Genomic DNA, 18,063 nt, shown 5'->3' on the forward strand with positions numbered 1-18,063 from the left:
TGTTCTGTCCAATAATACCACATACCTGTGTGTACACTGTATATTTTTTAAGGTACTGATAGAAAAAAAAAGGCTAAGGGAAGAGCAGTAGGAGATAGAGCCAGTATTAGCCAGGGACCCGGCTGGTAGAGAAGATATTTGAAGGCTTTATTTATATATGCATGGCACTTCTGCAACATTACAGGCCCTGTGTACAGTGTATCATGATGCACTGCCTTTTGTTACAAAGGAAGAAAAACACTAACATACCGCTGTCTTTATGAATGAGCTTAATTAGCTTCATTAAGTCATTTCAGAGCTATTCTTAATGTATTTCTTAATCTACGAGGCCCCTATAAGAGACTCTGTACTTAACGAGTTCATTTGCTGAATGTTGTAAAGCATTAGCTTTGGTCTAACCGGCTGTTCCAAAGAACCTTATTCATGCTACAAACTTGATAAGGCAGTTATTATGGTCCTTGTTGTGGGAACATGTTACAGGAACAGGTTTAATGGTTTCATTTTTAGAACAGTAACTGAAGAGAGTTTTTTTTCAAGCATCGCTGGCTAAGGTTTAAGGATTTGATTGACCATGATTGTTTTAAAATATTGTCATTTCTAACGTTATCTTGTGTACTCTTGTCTCTTTGTATTTGTTTGTGCTGATTATTTGGTCAAGTCCCCCTTGAAAATGGGATGACAATCTCGTTGATCATGTATCTTTCTTATATACTCCATAAGGAAGACTTTCTCTCTATTGTTTGCTGTTTGTTAGTTCTTCATTTTCATTATTTCATTAAAAAGCCCCAGTTCTAGCTTCTCACCTGCTACTGTGCTGTGATTTGCTAAGCAGAACATCACCGTTGATCTCATCCTTTCCAACTGAGTTTCAGTTGACTTCCCTTTGAAAGGAATAGCAAAATAGGTTTGGAAAAAAATTCCTTCTGTAGAAGATTTGATTGACTCTATTTTTTGGTGGTGGGGTAAGAAGAGAACCCACATGAAGGATGTCTCATTTGCCAGGCATGTTGTTAATAGAATGTGTAAATGGATCACAGAAACAAGTCAATTTGCATCAAGATAATATTTAATTTCAGCCTGCTGATAAGTAATTTTGGCACTTTAAAAGAAGACAGTAAAAGTGCTTAATCCACCGGGCTGCACTATAGTGCTGTCGCATAATGACCTCTCAAATGAGACGAGACAGCGGTGGTCTGTACCATTTAAGGTGCTCTGTGGCTAGAAAGAAAACGGGATAAAATACCAGCTTAGTCACTTACATCACAGCACAGACCGTTTCCCATGGAAATGACAAAAGTAATGATTTTTTAATGTGATCAATTCCACTCACAGCATTGTTGTTAAACTAAATGTAGCTTTATATCTCTATGCAGAGCAGCTGATAATAGAGGAGATGTTGATGTGCCGTTAAAGGCAAAATCACAGGATGAAACTGACTCTTAGCAGATAAATTCCAATCTGTGTCTGTCTCTGAAACAGATTCATAAAAGTTTGTCCAGCTCAACTGCATGAAAATTTGAAAGAAAATGAATGCAAATGGATGTCATGTTACGAGTTTTACTGAAGTGTTTTAAGTTACACTGCAGATTACTATTTACACTTAGATTACAATTTATTTATAAAATAGTATTTATATTTAGATTTACTATTTTACTGAAGGGCTGATTAGACTAGAAATGTGATGATTCACAGATACCACTGTGTCCTATTAATTGTAAACAAAATCTGGATCATTGAAATTTTTCTTCCGAAAATCCAAGTATCGTTAAAAATAACAAAGACATCTGGAAAAGTTTAAACGGGAGAAGAAACCCAGTCAAAATCTCAGTCAAACCAAATAACTTGAAAGGAAAATGTCTGGTGCCAAGAACAAGGGGAAAGTGTCTAAGTTGCATTTGCTGTGTTGATCTTTATGGGCTTGCTCTCTATTTCAGCATCCAACAGTTTGCACAGATGTACTGTCAGAAAATGGGGATTAAGTCTGAGGTTTTGCTGAAGACGCTGTGGGGAGACTTTTACCTCAACGCCAAGGCAAAGAAGATCATGAAGGGTGCTCAGGTAACTGGATAAGCGGTTGTCTGCTTAGATTACATTGCACTATTATTGGCTGATATGAAGCTGGAAAAATAACATATTGAAGTATTAAAATAGTTAAAACCTTTATTTTCAAGTAATTATTAAATTCAAATTTTCTGTATTTGAAATACTTTATTTAAAATCCATTCATAAAAAGTATTTTAAATACTTAAATACGCATTAGATCTGACCGAACACTGTACTGGCTCATCACTGTTGCTAGGTCTTTACTGTGCTTATGTTCCTAGTACTGTTTCACGGCTTATTTTACTAAATGGACTCTTTGCAACATTTTTTGTTTGTAAATTATTATTTTAATCAAATATGACTTTTTTTACCACTCAGCCCTTAATTTGCTATTAATTACCAAGCTTTCTGCTGAACATGTGAATTCATGTAAAAGTACCATAAAAGTTGCATCAGACATGCAACGGACGGTCAGAAATTTTTAAGAGGAAAGGTATGGTACTGAGCAACCTGAAAAATCATACAAAAGGATCCTTACCCATGTAACTTAAAAAAAAAAACACTGTCCCACAGAATGGGACATCTAGAGCAAACCGATTATTAGCACAGTTCACTAACAGAGCAATACAGCACCAATGTGTCAACAGTTATGTCCCCTTCTTCTATCCTCCATTCTTTCCATCTCTTCTCAGCCTTGGAGTAGTGTATTCTTTAAGTTGCCTAAATAAACACTCTTTTGTAATGTTGATGCATATTTATCAGCCAAATCGTCATTGCTGGTATGACCTGATTACATTTCAGCAGCAAATGCAGAGTCAAAATTTACTGGCTTGGAGCTGTTTGCAGGATTCCTGGGCAGTTTCCATCCAACCAGTGTTTTACATCAACTAAAATGTTAATTGCATAGTATTCAGGTTTCACTCTTTCATTGCCAATATGTCAATGGTGTGAAGGGACTGTATGGTGCTGTAGTGCACTACCGATGGGTAAGTGCTGTTGGAACTGCCTTGGTCCGGGAGGCTTGCTGTGAAACACAAGTGCAGCAGAAGTGTTTGGACAGCAGAGATCCGTCGTTTTGCTGCACCACTTTCAAGTGGCACTTATTACATTAATAGATGCAGGAGAGAAGGCTCTGCTTTAGTAATGGACTCCACTTTAAAGCACTAAAATCTCCCCATTTAGCCGAGTGAGTGGAGTTTTACACATAAGTGGAGTGGCACTTTGACCTTCCTTTAACATTAGCGGCGAGCCTTTGGCTATCTGGCTCCGTTATTTATGCAGATGACTGCAGAGAGGACTCTCCATCTCAGTAGCCCCGTAAATGGCAGAAATTACCTGACAGCTTGATGCACTGTCATTCACCAGAGTGAAGATCTGCAGAGTTCACGGATCAGCATAACAGGTTGATGCCGGTTCTCTGTAATGATAACGCATGGGGATAATTCACACTGTCAATCCAGGAAGAATGCTGCAAAGATTCTCTGGGACAATTGAGTTTAGGTTTTTGGGGGGAAAAACAGCTTGAAGTACTCTACTTTTGTATGGATTATTTTCTGGGAGACCAAGTGTCCCGTCAGATGGTGAGATTCCCAGTGATCAATCATTCTGTTTCACAGATTGGTTTGACCTGGATACTCCGCTCTTTTGGGTATTCAGACTGAATGCTTGACCTCTATTCTGTCACATCAATTTGAACACATAGAAATGAGATGGAATGCAATTTTGGCTGTTTCTCACCGGGTTGTGGGAGAGCAGAAAGTCTATTCTTTGGGAGGACTGATGGGGACCATGTACCTTTCGCCTAACCCTGTGGCAGAGAACGGTGTCCAGCAGGAATGATTGTTTCTTATCCTATACATGGGCTTTCCTAATTGAGCCATAAACCTTAATGCAAACCTCTGTACCAATTTTAAACCCAGTTCAGAGTGTCCAAAATTGTAGGCCTTCCCGTGTACTGTGTGTATTCCTGCGTATTTAAAGTCTATCGAGTAGGGAGCGGTTTAGGTACCGTATGTGTCTGCCAGAAAACAGGCAGTCAGCCAGCCACTTTTTTTACCCCATAATCCCCCTTCTGAGCTAGCAAGCTGCTGCATTGGAGGACTGTTAGCTCAGGCAGTTGACGGTCACAGATTTCAGAGAGTTGATAGTGAGCAGTGAAGTGAGGCTTACCCTGCCTCCCCAAGCATTGGTATGGCCAGTCTTGTTAGCCTTGTTAGCCCATGAGACACCTACACTTTAGCTTTAGCTAGGTGCCTGACTGGGAGCCTCAAAATAGGCCTTTTCTGGTTCACATGGGTTCCAGAATATTCCAGTATCCACCTAAGCATTTTATAAATGTCTTTGTGTCTTTGTTTCTGACATGGCTGTTTTTTTCTCTTTAGTCCAAAGGGAAGAAGCCTCTGTTTGTTCAGCTTGTCCTTGACAATATCTGGAGTTTATATGAAGCTGTTGTCATTCGAAGGTAATGCAGAAATGCCGTTGAGTGTTTTTATTATGGCTGTCAGTGTTAACATTGAAACATACTATTAATTCAAAAAGAATGACAAATTATTATTCAAACACAGTTCATTGAGTCCCGCAATTTTATTTTTGCACTTAATATCCGCTGCTACTGTTTACTTTTGTTGAAAGTGCAGGAGTTCACCTTATGATGCAGAACAATAGGCTACTCAGGGTTTGAATGTGCTGTTAAATCTGAAATCAATTCTAGACAGTGCTTTTGGATAGAAACTGTTACTTTTATCAACTGTCTGTCTAAATGTCTGTGTCATGAATGTGTATTATTACCCTTATGTGAAAAATGCATTTGTTGGCTAAAACTGTAATTGCCAGCAATTCTATTGACCCTGCAAACTATTACCAGTTTGGCTTCTTTCAGCAACTTTTTTTCAGAAAAATCTGGTTACTTTTCTGTGAATTTTTAAAATTCTGTTGTAACAAACTTGGGTTTGGTGTGCAGTTGTCTTGTGGGAGGTCTTGTTTTCTTATTGTGGTGCAGTAAGAATCAGTGGCTTGGTATCACTTGTCTGCCTGTGCTTTCTAAGAACTTGAGATTTTAAATTACAAAAAAAATTTCCCTGCTATTCTCTTTGTTTGGTTGACACATCTAGATAATTCACTGTTTGTTTACCTAAGAGTTTGGATTCTTAGGATACTGTGTAATTTGTTACATATTTAACTTGTTTCGTGCTTTGATCAGGGACAAAGAGAAAGTGGAAAAGATGGTGGCCTCTCTGGGACTGAAGGTTGCGTCGAGGGACGCCCGGCACTCCGACCCCAAAGTGCTCCTGAGCGCCATCTGCAGTCAGTGGCTCCCCGTGTCCAACGCAGTGCTCAGTATCCTTTACGTCACTGCTGACCTCACTGGCGCCCCCTGTTGGTACTGGAGCCTCTGGTCAGAAAAGCTCTGAGCAGGTTTCTGAGAAAAATGCTATGCCAAGTATAATAAAGTCTGTTTTTTTTATGGGCAGGGTAACCGGTCAGTTGCCGCCAGGTGCAAGGTTGCTCATGAATTTAGATTTTTATAATGTGAATTTTTCCACTTCCCTTTTTCTCTTGCCGTTGCTGCTGCATGGCAAAATGTGTTTCTGCGTGGTGATGTTGGCTGTGCCTCTTTAACTAAATTCAATAGCAATGGTGTGCAATAAACTGCCCAGTCCACTGGACATGGAGGCTGAGAGGGCGGAGAAGCTCATGTGTTCCGGGGCGAGGAGGTTCGAATCCCTTCCTGAAAAAACCCAGGAGCTCAAGACCGGTGAGTGAATGAAGTCTTTCATCGGTTCCTCAGCTCTCAAGCCTCAAATGTTGGACACGTAACCATCGTAAAGGATGAGATTTCTCTGCAGTACTCTTTCCCCATCGACCACTGTCGGATTTCCTGTGCCGGTTTGTGTATGTTTACAGCTGTCAGTCCTGAAATTTCTGCTTTACTGATGTATAGCATTCGTTCTGCTTGTTTCATTGTAGAGTCAGTTCAGTACATGAGGGGGAAAATATGTTTTGTTGCTTTCATTGCATGTCCTGTTTTTACTAGACAAAGCATGTCCCTTTCAAACGTGTTTCTTCATAAGATTTGCTGCGAGTTCCTGCCGTCTTGTAAAATTCAGCATTGTCGAGGTTTAAGTAGCTGGCCACGGAAAGTGATATTGCCCACTTTTTTGTCTTCCAGTTTGCCAGTTCTAGACTAGCGCACACACCATATCTAATTTCTGCAAGCTGTTGCTGAAGTGGAGGCCAGGTTCCATTTGGAAGTTTCCCTGTATGGGTTACGATCCGCTGCCAAATTGGCACATTTTGAGTAGGACGTTTTATTCTTTCACGGGGAAATAAATATATTCTTTTGTATAATGCCATTTCCAAAGTTTCTTTAGTAAGTCCGTGTGCTTTTCTCCGGTGTTAGGACGTGCAGTTCTATGAATCCCATCGAGACCGGTCACCTCTGTCACCTGAAGGCAAGAATTGAATGTTTTCTTTTAACGGAGACATTATGTTCTCACGAGTGTTTTTGTTTCTTCCTTTAGCCTTTCTGGAATGTAAGAACGATGAGTCAGCTCCAGTCATTGTCTTTGTGTCCAAGATGTTTGCTGTTGACTCGAAGGCCCTGCCTCGAAACAAGCAGAGGTATGTGAGAGGCCCACTTGCTATCGACATGACAAAACCGTGCAGGCTTTCATTCTGCGTTCCCCATATTCTTCCCAGTTCATGTCATTTAGCCAGTCACAGTTATCACCTGCTTTTTTTTTTTAAAGGTATTTTTCTTTTATTTCTTTTACATTTTGTGCAGTCCTATATTATCAACCAGAGAATCGGCACAGAGAATGTATCAGTTTGCTATTGCCGAACCGTTTAGCTGCAGGTGTGTTTTGCAGAAGACAGGGTTTTGCTTGGATATTTTAGAGGACTGTTTCCAGGCTCAGGTGATGTAGGGTACGTTAATCTCAGAGGTGGTTCAGAGTTGAGCTCTCACAGGTGCTCCGGTCCTGTGACCTTCCCTGCACTTGCAGACAGTGTTTTCCCCATCCTGATCCAGGGATGAACCAGAGATTGATCACCAGCTGGCACTGTTTATGCCCTAATCTACAGACTCTTAGCTAGACATTAGAAAATGATACTAATAAAACAATCTCGTCAGATTTCCTACATATGTTTTGAAGTAGTAATACAGAAAAGTTTGCTGGTGACATCAGAAGTACAAGAAATAATTTATTGTTGATAAATTCAACAAAATGCACAAAGCTAGACTCTAAATGTATGGCATTATCCTAGTGCTGTAGGAGATGAAGAAATAAAAGTGCTTGTCTATGAAAGTGGTTCCCGGGACATTGCTGAGACCTGATTTTAGTACTCGTGGGTTGCCCTCCATCCAGTCTCTCAGTTCTGATGTACCATTCTGGTGTGTCCTGAGTACCATCTCAAAGTGTATGTTTCAAAACTGCCAGTCATTTTCAAAACTACATTTTTAGATCAAATGAAATCCTATCTGACCAATTACACTGAGTTGTTCGGTATAATACTGCTGGACTGAAAGAACAAAGGGCTTCTTACCCTTCTTCTTAGGGTAAGGTGTGAATTGGTTCTAGGGGAGTCTCTCTGACAGTTTTGTGTATTGTAGGAGAAAATGGTAAGGTTGCTGTGTGTGTGTGTGTGCGCATGTGTATGTGTGAGTTTCTGTGTGTACGTGTATGTGCGTGTGGGTTTTTGCGTGTGTGTGTTTGCGTGTATGTGTGTGTGTATGTGTGTGTATGTGTGTGTGTGTTAGATGGGATAAAATATGGTGATTGAATCTTACACAGCCTGTGGGTTTGCACAGCTGACCTGCTTTGGATTTATAGCTCTGTGGGTGGCACTCATTGAAAAAGAGATCTGATGCATTGCAGGAGCCCTGCCCTCTGTTTGGCTCGAGCTGGGTCTGCATGATTGTTCATAAAGATGTAAAAATAAAGATGAAATATGTTGGTTTTGGTTTCTCGTTCTTGTTCGCTCGGTCCCAGAAGCGGCTATTAAGACGAGCTCGGCGCTAATAATCACTGTGATAAATAAATGTGTGGCCAGAGCAATGATTCACTCTGCTTCATTAGTCAAGGATAGATAGCACTGAATAGGAGACTCTGCATACGGCAGAGACATAAATATGAATCATTGTTCTTTTAAATGCTTTTTTTTTTTTTTTACCCAAGAACACATGGCATCGTAATATCTCACTGTTTTCCTGAACATTTTTGTCTGCAAATGACCCTGCATAAAAGCAATTGACCGGAATTTTGTTCCACAAGAGGTAGTCCTGTTTGCATCCTCTTTATGATTTGCTATTTATCTGGCAGAAGCTCTTATCCTGAGCCCACAAGACTATCATGGCAGGCAGAATTCATTTTAAGTAAACAACCAAATCCCCAAATATGTGCTTTCAAACTTTAAAATTTCATGCTGTCCTCGAGTGGAACCCATTGAAAACAATCGAGACGGCATGTCTGTTTCCTAAATAAAACTCTGGTATTTTCAGTGTTTAAAGGTGAACTTCAAAAGACCTGTGCTGATGAGAGAAAGATGTAAGCACCTGCCTCCTTCGAGTGTGGAATTAAACATGCTCAACGTCTCGGAGACAAACGGCTGTCTAAAATACCGGCCTTTTTTTGTGGGGAAAAAAATTCTGTTGTCTGTTCTTTTTTCCTCCTTTTTTCCATCTCTACATCAAAGTAAAGCAGAAGGTCTTGGGCCAGACACTTGAGATGAATTAATACAGCTGTTTGCAACTCCTTTTGTTAGAATCTGGGATATCAGTTCAGATAGCAAGCAGATATTATCTAGGAAATAAATCTCTCAAGATGTCAGCATCTTTGTTGTAGGCTGATAATGCTCTTCTTTTTTTACCCGTGCCTCCGCACGCTAATGTGACTAAGAAATAGAAATGCGATTCCTGAACTTGAAAAGGTTGGAGAGACAGGACAGCATGCAGTTGATTACTGGAATATTTTGCCTCCAGGAAGGTCTCCCAATTGCTTTGATTTGCACATGCATTACGTACATGTTTCCGAACAATAGACCCAATGTTTGGATTCTTTACACAAAGATTCTGCTGTATGGATTTATAGCCTGCACAGTATGTCTGCATGGGAAAATCTGGGTACAGCTAATGAAAAACATTCAAACCTTTCTCAAATTTGGGGTAAGAAAACCTCAGTCAATGCGTCAGTGTATCTCTCCCAATTTAGGACTGTAGCTCATTCTTACTAGAATAAACAGTTCACAGCATTTTAAGTTTTAAGTGAAAATGGGAATTGGAAAGGATGTAGCCTAGTATAATGGGACTGGAGCTGGAGCTATGTTTTTCTGAAATATGCGATTAGTATTGAAAGTTGATTTTAGAACATGGTATGCACTTTCATTTGTGCTATAGGCATAACAGATGGACTTTACAGACATGACACTGGAGTGGAAGTATTTTACTATGTTTAGAGAAATTGGGGTGTGGAAAATATTCTGATATGTTGCATTGCGAAAGTTGAGTATATTCTAAATACATTGAGCTGAAAATGACTGTTTTTGCGAGCAAAATCAAATCCATTCTTGTTCAAAATGGCAAGGTTCTTGGCATTGAGCTTGCAAGTAAATTTGACATGGAGAAAACAAGTGCTCGTGCTGATTTACTGGTGTTTTTGCCACTACAAATTACAGCATTTACCATGTTGCCTTTGTGTCAAGAATGTTGCGGTTCACATTGTATCGTGCTGCGTTCCTTCCACTGTTGTGCTGCTCCCAAACAAGTCGAGCATGTGTAATGCAGTTGGCCGCATGCAGAAAAGCCGGGGTTTTTCGGAGTCTTTCTCTGAAGTGCAGATAACTGTTTGGCCTGTGGTTCCCCCTCCCTGCTCTGGAGTAATAGACAGCGGCAGGCGGTCTTGCGCTAGGCTTGAGCTCAGTCGCACCCAAGCCTGTACTGCCGTCGTTCTGCCTCCGGTCTTGTGAGCGGAGACCCACAAATCCCCGGCTCCCACTTCCCTGTCACACGACCAAGCTATAATTGTGCGGGGCCGCCATTAGCGGAGGTGCTGAGCGGGAGACGGGCTGTCTGAGGCGGAGAGATCCGTCTGGGAGATGACATAATCCAGGCAGAAGAGAAACTTTGCTGCCTAATGAGCCGATTGCCACGTGCCCAGTGCGCCTCCCTGTCTGTGCCATCTGCCACGGTAGCGCACCCTTACAGTGCCCAGAAGGCCAGAGGGGGGCGCTAGTGCAGCCCAGCTGTAAGCACAGGAAATGGCCTAGGGTCAACAGATTTGGCTAAGGCCTGAGCGATTTTGTATTAACTGCCTTTTTGGCAAGTGACACACTCACATTTGAAAAAAAAATTATTGAACTTGCAAGCAATATCAAAGAGATCAGAGAAAACTGGAGTTCTGTCTGTAAAACCTGAAGGAAACTGTATCGAAGCTTTTTTCTTTTGAAGTAGCTTGCACTCAGCTGAACACTGCAAACCAGACTGTTGAACACTGCTTGAATCTGATTCAGGCTTAACATAAATGGAAGAATTATTTTGTGTTTAATGATGTCCATGTTAATTAGGAATATGGTACTCAAATATATTAATTAAGGCTAGAAGATGAGCTGTTAATGCCTCATCTCTGAAATATGCCAAAATGACACGACAGATTTCCACAGAATTTAGCAATCCTGATGAAGAGTTTTTGTATCAATTTGTCTTTCGTTCTGTGCCCTCCTTTTTATGCCTCCGCGACGGCACAGCCGTGGCCGGAGGCATTATGTTTTCGGGTTGAACGTTCATCCGTCTGTCCGTCCCGTCCGTCCCATTCTCGTGAACGCGATATCTCCGGAATGCCTTGAGGGAATTTCTTCAAATTTGACACAAACGTCCACTTGGACTCAAGGATGAATTGATTAGATTTTGGTGGTCAGAGGTCAAAGGTCAAGGGCACTGACCTCTTCTGCTCTGTTCATTTTGTCTATAATTTAATAATTAATACGTATATACACACTCGTCCTCCTCTCCGCCACTGCCTCCACACTGTCCAGTTCCAACCTGATCACCTAGCTGGCCTTCCTTAACAGTTTGTTGAGACTGCTGACCTCCAAGCCTTGATACCACCACCCTAGGACATCACCGCGAAAAACAGAGCACTGGCTACTGGTTAGTGGTGGCATACAACCGCGAGGCGGTATTTCTAGTTTTCTATGTGTGTGTTTGTCGTGTAGTTAAATGCAAAAATATTGGGACAGTGACACAACTTTTTGTTGTTTCGGCTCTGTACTCCAGCATATTATATGAAATGAGTATTGTACATTAGCGAACCTGTGTTTTGTAGTTGTTCCAATGACCATGATGTGCGGTTTTGTACGTCGCTTTGGACAAAAGCATCTGTAATATTGGATTTAAAATAAAACAATGAACATGGGGTTAAAGTACGGACTGTGTGTTTATCCATATTGGGTGATCTGTGTAGGAATTACTGCCCTTCTTATGCATTGTCTTCACATTTTCGAGAAGCAAAAGTAATTGGACAATTGGCTGCTCAAGCTGTTTTTTGGCCAGCTGTGTGTGTTTGCATCATTACGCACAAGAAAGATAACAACCTCTAGAGTCGATTCTATGTGTGGAATTTTCATTTGGAGTCTGTTGCTGTTGTCTCTCAACATGAGGGCCAAATAAGTATCTGTCAATCAAAGCGGGCCATCGTGAGGCTGAAAAATGAGGCTGAGTAATTCGATCAGAGACACAGCCAAAAACATTAAGTGTGTCAAATTCAACAGTTTGATACATTGTTAGGACGCAAGAACGTACTGGTGAGCTCTGCAATAGCATACGACCTGGTGGCCCACAGAGGACTACTGCAGTTGCTGACCCAAGAATACTTTCAGTTGTCAAGAAAAAACGCTTTTCTGCTGTCAGACAGATCATGAACATTCTTCCGGATGTAGGCATAAATGTCAGAGTACTATCCCAGTATAACCTTAGAGGGTTCACCACAAGATGCAGACCACTGTTAAGCCTGAAAAACAGAACAGTTAAAAAGCTAATATACTAAAAAGTACATTTCAGAAACTGGCGCTCTGGAAAAAAGTATTATGGTCAAAAGAGTTGAGCATTAACTTATGCCAAAGTGATGGAAAGAAGAAAGTGGAGAAAGAAAGAGACTACTCATGATCCAAAGCACGTCCCATCATATGATGAACATGGTGGAGTTAGTGGTATGGCTGGGGCATATATGACAGGCACTGGAACTGCCTCACTTGTCTTCATTGATGATATGACCGCTGACATCTTATCTTCTCAGTTCCAACCAAATGCCTCAAAACTCAGTGGATAGTGCTTCACCTTGCAGCAGGACAATGGCCCCAAACATACTACTAAAGCTACCAGGGAATTTTTCAGGCTCTAAAAGTGGAATGTTCTTGACTGGCCATTGTGACCAAGTCATCTGACCTGAATCCAGTTGAACATGTGTTTCACTTGCTGAAGACCAGACAGAAGGCAAAAGTCCTGAACTGTAGAGGGCAGCAGTATGGGCCTGGCAGAGCATCACCTGGGAAGATACTCAACATCTGGTGATGTCTATGGGTCACAGACTTCAGGCAGTAATTGATTGCAAAGGATTTGCTGCCAAGTACTAAATGACAACTCTATTTCAGATTATTTCATTTCACCCATTACTTTTCCTCCCCTGAAATGGGGGGATTGTATATACAAAGGGCTGTTCTTCCTAAGCAGATCACTCAATATGGATGTTAATACCCTCAAATGAAATCTGACAGTCTTTACTTAAATCTCAGATTCAGTGTTTTTTCACATTCAGTGTTCTTGAGTACAGAACCAAAATGACAAAAAAATGCACACTGTCCCAATACTTTAGAATTTAACTATATATATATATATATGTAGCATTTCAGCGTATGTACAGTACATACAGCCTTTTAACTGTATATATAATTTTTAAAAAAGCATTGTGGTTTTCAGAAACTCTCCTTCCTATTTGGAAACCATTGTGTGGGCCATAAAACAAACTCTTCCTTTTACTTTGTCAATTATGTGAAACTTTGTGATGCAGTTGTAGTGTTGTTAAGGACAATAATCCATTACAAAATGATGGAGTTCAAGTAGGCATGTAGGCATACACGTCCATGTATAAGCTGTTATTATACATGACGTGATAGTTACTTGGTTGCAAAACACAGTGACTCTTGTGACAGTGCTTCTGTGCTGTTATGTCAGGAGAGTAAGGACATATTCATGAAGGCACATTCTGTCTCACACTTGATACTAAAGAATTTCTTGGTTAATGTGCAAAGGCTTCTCAGTGCTTTGGTAAAGTTTATTTAAGGTAACTAAAGTGCTTTTATAATGCAGTCATCTTAGCTGTATTTGTAGTTTTCTGTGTAAAGATGTCCTTCCTGGCTTTCAGCTTTAGCAGGGTTGAGCATTGTAATTCACATCTTGGCCTGTATAAATATCCTTGCCAGAAGTGATGTTTCAAACTACAGCTTGTAACTACCAGTGTTTTGAGTGCAGAACTGTGTTTTAGACTATTTTAGGCAGCCTTCACAGTATTGTGTAGTTCTTGCTTACATGGGCTTTGCAAATTACTGTCTGACTCCGTACTCATTGTGGTTACTTTGAAACACAGGCTTTTTCAGTGGCCTCAAATGTCACATACAGCATGAATCTGCTCTGACAGTATGTTTTTTTTTCAGCTTTTTGGGATATTAGACTGCCATAAGTTTTTTACCCATATCTATATGAAAGTAAATTCACGTATGTTAGAAAATTCACGTTATCAGTTCAGAAGCAACATTTTACGGGCCAGGGATTTAGTATAAAATTTGCCACCAGGAGGCAACACGCTGTCTGTGTAAAAGCTTGACCTTGATTCTGTACCACCGCAAAGTAACCACTAGGGGGAGGTTTGCATGTCTTTCATAATTATTTAGCTTATGGACTCCTGGTTATGCGCCATATGGCTGAATCAGGTCCTGATTGTATAGGTGAAGAGCAAGGCCTTTAAGTAGCTCATGACTTCATGTGAAATTATGAAATTGTTTTTGTATCTTTGTACCTGAATAATGGGTCTTCTGAACTACCCAGAAAAGGAGCATATTAATTTCAGCTTTGCTTATAATTTTATATCTATCTGAAATATACGTGAACATTTATACATTAATTGCAGTTTCCACAGGAGTGTGCCACGCATGTATTGATGTGTTTCGCCTGGTTGCCTGTTCCCTGAAGAAAGGCTTTTTCGCGTTTTCAGAAAGAATGGTTGAGCGGTCTCGTCTCACCGCGTAAAAGTGCAGCTGCAGCCTCTTTTAATGAGGCACAGTCTTCCTTATTTGCAATAGGTGTCTGAGAGTGCTTCCAAGAGCACCGAAATTAGCATTTTCTTTTTGGGTGTACTGCGGAATTTGGTTCTGAGCAGTTGACTGAACGTTTCATAAATTAAAAGGACTCCTTTATCCCCACGGCCTCTTGCCGCTTGTTCTGTTGAGCCACGCTCTCGAGCGGAGAGCTGTATTTCATATTGATGTGCGGCTGTAAGAATGGCATCTACCTGCTGAGAGATCTTGTTACTTCCTTGCATTCGGCTCTTTTCCCCTGTTTGTGACATTCGTGTGAAAATACCCCACAGTTGCATGTCAACAGTAGACATTTTTTCGGGTGATGTGCTGCTGGGCGACGGCAGTTGATTTGAATCCGAGTGGTCCTGCGGTCCGCCTTGCCGCGGTTATATAAAGAAAATAATAAACCTTACTGTTTACTTGCAGTGTAATGGAGTAGCGGTTGTTCGTATCTGGGACTGTGCACAGGTTAACCAACCTTTATAATGGATTCACGACCTAGGCCCGTACTGCACTAGAACAGGTTCTGATATAAGGATTCCCTCTCTGCTATTTTCGACATTTTCCCTCCCCACTTATGAATAAGAAATCAAAGAGTTCTGGAGAGAATAAGTTCTTACGCAAAGCTGCTTTGATGCAGGAACGTTAGACGAATCAGGATTTGTTAGTCCGAGTGCTCGCTTTTCATTACATTTGAAAAGGCAGACTTTGAACAGTTAGCTGAGGGCAATAGTCTGAAGTTTGTTTTCCTTACATTAATTGAATGCATGTAGGCTTTTATTATAAATAATATAAAAGAACGGGCCTCTTGCGTGAATGTGCTGCATCAGCGTCTTTTGCTGAATGCAAATAGCGTATATATATATACACCAGAAGGTAGTTCTTCTATGAGAAAACTGTTGAATTTTGTATTTGGAAACTATTGACTTGAACTCCACAGCTGGCAGTCGGTGAAGATTCTGCACTTCACAGTGTCCATTGGGAATCACCCTGCTTTGGAGAAAAAAATATTCTGGCTGTCTTTAGCAAGATAACAAAGAGACAGCTTTGTTTCAATGTGTATGACATGTGTTATTCTGCAGATATGCTGCCCATATTCTCTGTTCTGGTGTAAGATAAGCCATCCTCTGAATAACTCTTATTGTACCAACATTATTGTAGTTACCTCTGGTAATGTGCTCAATAGACTATATGTATTTGCTATCCTTTGTATTTCTTACAAGTGCTATGAAATGTCCATAGCATTGGTTTTTCAGAATGAACTATGAGGCAAAAAATGTGATCCTCTAAAAAAAAAACTGGGAAAATGAGGCAATGCCTAGGTTGCCATGGTTTCGGAACGGAGACTATGACTCACTTCCTCAGAGCAGCGAACCAGTAGTGCATAACATTTTATATCGCAACTTTAAAGTGCTCGCCGTGGGCCAGTGTGGAGTTATCTTAATATGAAAGCAATAGTGACCTCTATCCACATTTTGTTTGAAGAGCAGCTTATCAGTGTGTTCCTCATCCTCATGAACCTTCACCTTCATTTTTTGGGACGTCGGGTTCCATAGCAACCCGTGCACGAACCTGCTCTTTAAAATGGCAGTTCGCCACTGGTAGGCAGGCCAGGTGTTACACGGCCTCCCATGTCTGTCTGTCTACAAAATGGCTGAAAGCATTATAGATCTGGGTTTAAACTTGGCTACGTGAATTGATCCTATTTCTTGGACCTCGCATGGTGCATTGTAAGAGTGGCAGAAATACAGTATTCCCTGTAGGAGTTCCAGTCTTATTCACACTGTGAGGTCCCATGGCGATTCCAGTGCTGACCTACTGTAAGGCTGTTGACTTCCTGTGTGTGAAGCAGAGGGGGGTTTAAGTCCTGTTAAACCCCACATTGCCATGGATAGCGAAAACGGACAATGTGCCCTGTGACAAAGCTGCTGTTATGCGCAGGATATGACCCACTCCTTCCTTTTTTTTGCCTCTCTGTCATGAAATCATGCCAGTTTCCTTTTCTACAGAGGGCTAGTTACAAATCTAGTCACAAGGTTGAGATTTCATTACAAACTGATTTTAGCAAAAATAGAATTGAACGAATTGCAAAAGTGTAATTCTTACTTCATTTCTTAGTTTTATTACTGTGTGTGAAGGGCAAAGTACCGTAGCAGTTAGAATGTCCTCCATTTGGAATTTTTCCTCTTGAGTGTAAGTGGCTTTTTATCGGGCATTTTACAGGTCAATTGCCTGCTGTCTATGACCGTCCTTTCAGAAATCTGTCCATCACATTGTTTTTCTTTGTTGCTTGCTTTTTTTTTTTTGCAGAGTTGTTCTGAGGCACTTTGCACATTGAAGCTTCCCTTTGAAGCCTCAGATAGTTACCGCACGAGCCGTGATTGAATACAAGTGCCTTTTATTTCAAGAACATTGGCTTGTTGGCACAATATCCCGCCATTTTCACTGCCGCTTTTGTGAAAAAGCGTCATTCAGTCTCTCGTGTTAAATGCGTTTAGGTGTGAAGATAACACTCAAACAGCGATTCTGTGCTCGCAGATGAAATCCGGCGCTTGTGTAAAATGGACGTTCTCTGCGCTGTTCGGCGTGTTCAGAGTGCGGGGCGAGGGGACTGCTGGGGCTTTAATGACGCCCGGCTGTGTACCGTGTTTGTTTCCCCCCCCCCCCCCAGGCCGCTGACACAGGAGGAGATCGCCCAGCGCAGAGAGGTTGCCAGACAGAAGCATGCGGAGAGGCTCGCAGCCAATCAGGGAGCTAACGAGGGAGCGGAGGACCCCGAGCAGGCCCCGGCCAGAGCCGCGCCGCAGACTGCCCCGCCCACCGGGGAAAAGAGCGCAGGCAAGCCCGAGACCGTCTGCGACAACACTCACGTGCACACACACACACGCACACGCACACACAAACACACACACACACACACACACACAAACACACAAACAGACACACATACACACACAAACACACACACACACACACACACACACACGTATATACGTAGACACACACACACACAAACGGACACACGTATATACAAACACACACGCACACGTATTGACATAGACACACACACAGAAAACCACACAAACACACTCACATATACACAAACACACACATGCATATATACACAAACACACACTCACATGGACACACATACACAAACACACGTGCGCACACACGTATATTTACACAAACACATACACACGCACACACACAGGCGCCCTATAGTTACATGAAACTTTATCACGCATGGCACAGCCCTTGCGTGTATTCTCAGTCGAAGCTGGTAAGATGGTTACAGTCTCAGTTATTTTCCCTCTGAATGAGACCGGGCCCACAGCAGCAGTGGGGACGCTCTCTGGTGTCTGTGCATAAAGGGAACAGCTCCCGCTTCAGGCTTCCCGCTCTTATGAATCCTATGAGGACGCAGCGTGTGAGACTCCAGAGCGCTGCCCGTCACATGACCGCGCTGCGAGGGCCTCCTCGGGCGTGATGTCACAGGCACCCGTTGAGAGGAAGTCCCTGTGACACCGAGTCTTTCGCCGTCGGAGGTGGCGCCCAGACAGCCGCGAACGTGACCGGATCTCCGCCCCAGGGTCCCCGACAGCGCATCGATCGCGACTTGTGTTCCCGCCGCCGCTGCGACGGGAAGCTTGGCCTCCGCCCCCCCCCCCGCGCCCC

General features: G+C 41.9%; 1 protein-coding gene across 3 annotated transcripts in view; it reads left to right on the plus strand.

Moving 5' to 3' along the window:
• efl1 (elongation factor like GTPase 1) overlaps positions 1–18,063 on the plus strand; it is a 69,137-nt gene that overhangs the window by 3,361 nt on the left and 47,713 nt on the right. For all 3 annotated transcript variants that reach the window (XM_064336587.1, XM_064336589.1, XM_064336588.1), the window contains exons 8-13: positions 1,935–2,058; positions 4,425–4,504; positions 5,243–5,379; positions 5,675–5,797; positions 6,564–6,663; positions 17,057–17,237. In XM_064336587.1, the coding sequence (XP_064192657.1) occupies positions 1,935–2,058; positions 4,425–4,504; positions 5,243–5,379; positions 5,675–5,797; positions 6,564–6,663; positions 17,057–17,237 (745 nt within the window). The remainder of the gene's footprint in view (positions 1–1,934; positions 2,059–4,424; positions 4,505–5,242; positions 5,380–5,674; positions 5,798–6,563; positions 6,664–17,056; positions 17,238–18,063) is intronic.

The sequence above is a fragment of the Anguilla rostrata genome, chromosome 5, assembly GCF_018555375.3.
Source record: "Anguilla rostrata isolate EN2019 chromosome 5, ASM1855537v3, whole genome shotgun sequence".
NCBI classification, from domain to species: domain Eukaryota; kingdom Metazoa; phylum Chordata; class Actinopteri; order Anguilliformes; family Anguillidae; genus Anguilla; species Anguilla rostrata.